The 6758-nt window shown below is 27.1% G+C and overlaps 1 protein-coding gene across 4 annotated transcripts; it reads left to right on the forward strand.

The window, feature by feature from the left end:
- Positions 1-885: 885 nt before the first annotated feature.
- On the forward strand, positions 886-3195 carry LOC114395977 (cysteine proteinase inhibitor-like). Of its 4 annotated transcripts, none has more exons than XM_028357853.1 (3): positions 886-1043; positions 1836-2034; positions 2902-3131. In XM_028357853.1, the coding sequence occupies exons 1-3, from the start codon at positions 942-944 to the stop codon at positions 2961-2963; spliced, it is 363 nt and encodes a 120-aa protein (XP_028213654.1). In that variant the 5' UTR covers positions 886-941; the 3' UTR covers positions 2964-3131. The 4 variants fall into 4 exon arrangements, with proteins under 4 accessions (XP_028213654.1, XP_028213657.1, XP_028213655.1 ...); XM_028357856.1 differs by having other exon boundaries at positions 887-1043; positions 1836-2038; XM_028357854.1 differs by having other exon boundaries at positions 887-1043; positions 1836-2038; positions 2915-3131.
- Positions 3196-6758: the final 3563 nt, after the last annotated feature.

Consider the following 6758-nt stretch of genomic DNA (forward strand, 5'->3'; position numbering starts at 1 on the left):
GGTTGAACTAGACCTCTCACATTATACACTTTAAGATATACAAAATTCTCATCCACTCACATATATATACAATATATAAATATAAATATTATTTAATAATATATATATTAAATATATATTTTTCAATCAATCAATTAATATATTTAATTACCTATCATATCAATTAATTTAAGATTTAATAGAATTATTAAGAGAATGATAAATAATTTTTTTAATTATTAATTAATTTGAATCAATCAATTAATATATATATAATATCAATTAATTTAAAATTTAGTGGAATGACTAAATCAATTTAATAGAATAAATATAAAATCTATAATTAAATTATTTAGAGGAAATAAATATAAGATTATCACATGACATTATATATAATTACCGAATTTCTAGTTATGATCAAAACATTATATTATATGTTAGTATTTATTTACACGAAATCAAAGAAGAAATGGCAATTATACACAAAGCCAGTATATTAAACATTTAATGGAAAACTGTATTTCTCTTAATATATTTTTCTAAAAAAACAAATGAAATAAACATTTAGAGTTTGTTTTTTCTTTGCAGATTAAAATAAATTTAGGTTATGAAAATCATAAGGAACTATTTATCTTTTCTAAATGGATTATTATTATCTAGCATAAAATAATTGACAAGATGAGAACACTTAGATAATAGAATTCTTCTTGCATTAATTGGTCAGTCTACAATACAAAATCACCTATCAGAGCAGATGATGGTTTGCAATATAAAACCAACAAATTACAAAACTTAAGCCGCACACAAGTTTGCTACGCGCAATTTGACCAAGATATATACAATTTTATAGATTAGTCTAAAGTCTAAAGGGAGCCTTGATCTCTCTCTCTATATATATATTACTAAAAACATCGATCACTATCTCGTAACATATATTCAAGAAAGAGACTGAGAGGAAGAGAATGGCAATGATAGGAGGCATTAGCCAAGTGGAGGGAAGCCAAGACAGTGCTACCATCGATAGGCTCGCTCATTTTGCTGTTGATGAGCATAATAAGAAAGAGGTACACGTAGTAACGTAGATTTTCCTTTTTCCCTTTGCTAGCTTTGCATGTATATATGCAGTTGTTAATTTGTTATATATGATTAAAAAATAGCCATAAGTGTTTTTAAGAAATTCCTAACGTGAACAAAATAGTTTTCCTTTGCTAGCTTTTGCCTTTTGGATCAATCATGTTTCTTTGAATTGAAAAAAATGACGTTATATTTTTATTTTGTTTTCTGTTTTAAGAAAAATGTATATATGAAAAATGATAATAAATAGTTGTTTTATTAAAAAAAATTAAAACATGAAACAGAATGAAAGTAATTAAGGTAACATTTTTATAATTAAAATTAAAAAAAGTAAATATTTTATCAAATTAAACGATATATCAATGGTATATAAATTTTTCATCTAATATAGAATATTTACACTTCATTTTATAAAATTAATTTTAATGAAAAATAAATTCAAAATAAATCGATTATTAGATAAGATTTTTGAGAAAAATTTCCTTAAACATGTTGTTGATTTGATATTTCTTTTCAAAAGTTAAAAATATAAATCTTTAAAAATAAATACCTTTCTTTTTATTTGTTTCTTACTTTTAAATGTAGTTTTTATTATTATTTTCACCATTTTGTATATAATTTTTAAAAAATAATAAAATAAAAAGAACATAAGATTTTTAATTTAAAAATAAAAAACAAAAACATTTTTATCCAAATCAAACAGAATTTCGTTTAAATAGATACAATTCTTTTTCTCCTGGTCATTTATTTGATTATTTATTTTTTCATAAAAAATGGTGTAGAATGCAGTTCTGGAATTTGTGAAGGTGGTAAATGTGAAACAGCAAGTGGTTTCTGGAATGCTGTACTATATCACTCTAGAGGCCAAGGATGGAGAGAAGAATAAAGTTTATGAGACCAAGGTTTGGGTGAAGCCATGGTTGGACTTCAAGGAGATACAGGAATTCAAGCTCATCGGTGATGCCCCTTATGCTGCACCCTGTGAGTATGACTGCATCCTAACTCCTAAGGTGTTAGCATTATCAATGCACAAAATTAATTAGCCACGCAATTGCAAGCTAGCATAACCAAGTCTAAGATAATTTCTTTTTTTAACTGCTAGCTATCATTATGAATGCAAATATTGTTCTACTCTTTGATCGTAATTAAGTCTTTCAATGAACAAAATTCTATACTTCAATCTTTAAATTTAATGCCAACATGATAAGAACTTTTTTAAAATGGTGTATTATTTGGAGATTTAAATTTACCATAGTTACACCCAATAAATATAACTCGGTTAATAATGTGTACACCTTGACCGAGTTTGTAAGAAAAGATTCCTATTCGATTTTTGCAGAATATATCATTGGAAAAGGATGATAAACTCTAAGTGTTATTTAGTTCCGAATCGAAATTTAGTCCTATAACCATGGAAATACCTCAAGATTTTAGCGAAATGGCAAAAATTTTAATTATGCTGAATAAAAATAATTAGCGTATAATTACAGTCTTGTAGAGAAATGTAATCGATAGAACGTGTGTAGTTTTTTTTATCTCTATTTAATGGTTTAAATTCAGTCATGTCATGCCTAATATGTAATTGAGAATTTGGAATAGACATGACTCAATTTGAGCCGTAAGTCAACTAAAAGTTAGACTGTACACAGATTCATTTTATTGCATTGTACCTTTACAACTGCATTGTTCTAATTAAATCATTATTTGGATAATTATTTTTTTATTTGTGAGAATCAAAAGATAGATATAAAAATATTTATAATAATTTGTATTTTATTTAATCAACACGTACCCTAACCGCTGAATAATTATATATGTTGACAAATATGTTAATTTATGGTTTACTTGTTCTTGTTCACAGGCTAACTACTAAAGACAACAGAGAAGCATATTTACCGGTGATCTTTTGATTCGTGTTGTAAAGGTGTATAATATCAGTTCGTGCTGAATGTTTGGGAAGATGTAATTCATGTGTAAAATGAAGCTCAATAATGCAGTCAATATTTGTCGTCATGTATATCAATTTTTTTCTTATATTTTTTTTGCACGAAATTTTAGATTTAAAGTTATTATGTGTTGATCATGTTTCACAATTATTTTGTTTTTGATGTGTTAAGTTCAAAGTTTCATTTTAATCTTTTATATTTTTGAAATGTATCATTTTGATTTTTTTTTAATTTTATGTTACAAACGTTAGTATTCTATTAACTTTTAAATTTTAAAATGGTTTAATGTCACTTTTAGTTCATTATGTTTTGTATTTATTTCACTTTGGTACATTATGTTTTAAACGTTTTATTTTTGTTCTTTATGTTTTCAAAATATATGGCTTAGGTCTTTTTTTTCTATTTTTTGTTAAAAACGTTAATGTCTATTAGTGTTTTAAATTTTAAAATAGTTAAACTAACATAGTGACGACTAAAAACCACCACAAACATTTTTATTTAAAAAATTAAAAATCATCAAGTAAATTATAAAAAGATGGATTTGAAAGTTGAAACCACAAACAAAAACAACCTTCTATTCTTATCATCATCATCATTATTATTCAATTTAATCATTTAATAACGATAATAATCTCATTCACCAATTATTCTCAACCACAAAGGGTTCCTTCTCATTTCGTCGCTCTGCCTCTCGACATCGACCATAAAAGACTGTTGCCCCACCCTCTCTTCCATAAACTCTGTACACGGCTAGAATTATCATCTCACCAAACGACAACAACCTTCCTGTCACCGCCGCCAACAACAATGCATTGATGATGTAACACACTATAAAATTACAACTCAATAGAGAAAATTTTGTGTTATGTCATTTGTGCATGTATGTATTTAATTGCAATGATTATATGTTTTTAATCAACATTTTTTTAGCTTAGTATGTGTGTGTGTGTGGTTTAGTGAAGCTTGACAAAGAAATATAAATTATCTAAGCTATATTTTTATCGATGCAAAGATTGTATTGAACATTGAGTCGCAGTGTAATTTGTCTTTGTGTAAGTGAACTCTAAGTGAATTTGTCTTTGTGTAAGTGAACTCAAAACGATAAAGTTTTGAATTGTTAAGAAGTCGTCACCAATATTTTTTACTAGGAAAACATTGGGAAACCTTTTTATATGAAGAATAGTCTTCGAAAACCAGATTTGGGTTCGGGGATCCATTACGTGCAAGAAAGGGTTAGCACCCTATGACGTCCATATTTTTTTAAAAACGGTGACCTTTAATTAATTAAACAAATAACTTTTAAAATATTTATTTGTTAACTGATTAACAAATGTACCAATTTTATCACAAGTAGTAAAGATTAAAATGGAAGTCCAAGTGTCGAATCCACAGGGACTATGGTTGTACTTAAGTGATACAAACCCAATTATAAAGCAATGAAAAGAAAGAGAAGAAGACAGAGACAATAAATTGTAAATGTGAAATTTGAAGCAAAAAGGGCAAAAAGGAAAAGATAACAAGAAAATTAAACAATAGCTTACATGCAAAAGATGAGTTCAGAATATGATAATGTTGGCTCTAGCATGTCTACCTACCCTTGATACAATATTAATGGTCTTCTCTATTAAATGTTTTCCCAATTTTCACTCACATCTAATATGCTCAACCCGGATCCCTCACGCTAAAGAGCCTAATTTATGTATTCTCTCTCCCAAACCCCTTTGCAAAGATGAAATAATAAACAACATTAAGTATAAAGATGTATGCAGAGACACAACAAAGTAACTCTATTCCTAGAAATGCAATGTTGAGATGTCCTTTCCCAGTTCTTTAGACATTACCATTTTTCCAATGAATAACCCCTAAAACAGATGCATGGATGGTCAAACCACACAATAACAATGAAAAATAGGAAAGAACAATAGAAATAGAAATTGTATTAATAGATAAGAAGAGCAGTTACATTACAAGGGGTTTTGGCTGTTAGGCTCCAACTAAGGAGGGTTTAGCCTCTCATAGTCATGAGAGGCTTTTACACTTTAGGGGGCTTGATGTAGATGGAAGAAGGTGATAGATGACTAGTAATAAGAAAAGGGGAATGGTTAAGGAAAAAGGGTTTCCCCTAAGGGATAAACCTCGGGCTTTTGATAGCTCTGAGACTCTGTGTTTCCTTCTGCTTCCTCCTCCTTATATAAACACCAAGTAGCTTACTTTTCACGCTGACTTCACGCTTAGTGTGGGCTTTCAAGCTAAGCGCGCCTTTGGGCTTCTTCGTGAGCCTTTTTCGTGCTAAGCGAGAGTGCGTTTTGGGCATGTCTTATGCGTTAAGCAGGCTTTTCAATTCTTCCTGTTTTTTCTTCAAGGTTTTTTCTTTTAGTTTTTGCATCAATTTTTCCTTTAAAGCACTTGAAATCTTCTTCTTTTGATTTTTGCTAATAAAAAATAACAAAGATGTTAATTTCTTCATTATTTCATTAAAAATAATAATAAAGTAAAGAAATTACACCTACTTATTAATCTAAATTGACTATCAAATTAGCTTATATTTCGCAGTTATCATTATCTCACCTTAAAATACAACTAAGAATTAATTATAACAAAGACTTTGAATTTATTCATCCAATTATTTTTATTTTTATTTTATTTTTAATTTTGACAATTATTGTATTTTATTTTATATGACTTGACAGGGTAATTCCCTAGTCCTAGGTATCTTCAAGTATAATGGAAAAATCAGAGTCTACATAGTTCTTGAATTGTTATGTGTTTTACTTTTTTTATTTTTACTATTGTAGGACATTTGGGTTGTCACAACTTATTTGTCCTCAAAATAGGATCGATTGAAGTGTCACATGAAAGTTAATTCTTTAATCACGTAGTTATTTTAACTTTTTTTAGAAATTTTTTAGACATCAAACCATTGCAACTTGTGTTTTGGAATTTCAAGTGGTAAGGAGGATGTCACATCCAACTAATCCATTACCTTTTAATAGTTCAAAATTATTATTATTATTGTTTTGTGAAATATATTTGTTTAAAGATTTTAAGTAATTATTTTCATTATTATTATTATAAAAAAAATTGGTAAATGAGAAATAATTTCAACTACGTCACGTTATCTCAACTCACAAAGTCAAAAATTTTAAGAGACAAAAGATGCTACATCTAATTATCTCTTTTTTTTAAAGAAAAAAATTCTAGTTGATGCTATTATTATTATTAAAATAACTTTGAACATAACAAGTTCATGACTTGAATCCTCGCGCAGATTATAAGAGACGAAAACATATATCATTTAATTATCCTTTTTATTAAAAAAAATTGTGATCAATGTAATCTAAATAAATTAGTGACTCAAATTATAGAAATTGAAATTATTCACAATAAAATGAGATTTAATCTTTAAAATTGAATTGCTATTAATTTAATGCAAATTCATTTTAATAAAGATTGATTATTTATTATTTTATTACTTTTTTATTTAGAATTATATTGCAAGCTTTATTATTATAATAAGTATTAAAGAACAAACCTTCTTTATAATATGTTTTGGTGGGATTTTGTATTTTATGACAATCGAAAATTTTCATGTTATTTAAATATATATATATATATATATATATATATATATATATATAGTATTGTAAATTATATAATCATGTTTTAATACACTCAAAAGAAAAAAGGTTGTTGCTTTTACAGGAAATAGGCCCAACCCAATTTATACGTTCAAAAGGGACAACAACACTCAGACTTGGA

The sequence above is a fragment of the Glycine soja genome, chromosome 18 (assembly GCF_004193775.1).
Source record: "Glycine soja cultivar W05 chromosome 18, ASM419377v2, whole genome shotgun sequence".
NCBI lineage: Eukaryota > Viridiplantae > Streptophyta > Magnoliopsida > Fabales > Fabaceae > Glycine > Glycine soja.

What these genes read in the sequence shown, in the direction of transcription:
- LOC114395977 (XM_028357853.1), top strand. Translation starts at nt 942, where the DNA reads ATGGCAATGATAGGAGGCATTAGCCAAGTGGAGGGAAGCCAAGACAGT. An exon ending in ATGAGCATAATAAGAAAGAG is followed by an intron (nt 1,044 to 1,835) that starts GTACACGTAGTA and finishes AAAATGGTGTAG; the next exon opens with AATGCAGTTCTGGAATTTGT. An exon ending in TGCCCCTTATGCTGCACCCT is followed by an intron (nt 2,035 to 2,901) that starts GTGAGTATGACT and finishes ATGGTTTACTTG; the next exon opens with TTCTTGTTCACAGGCTAACT.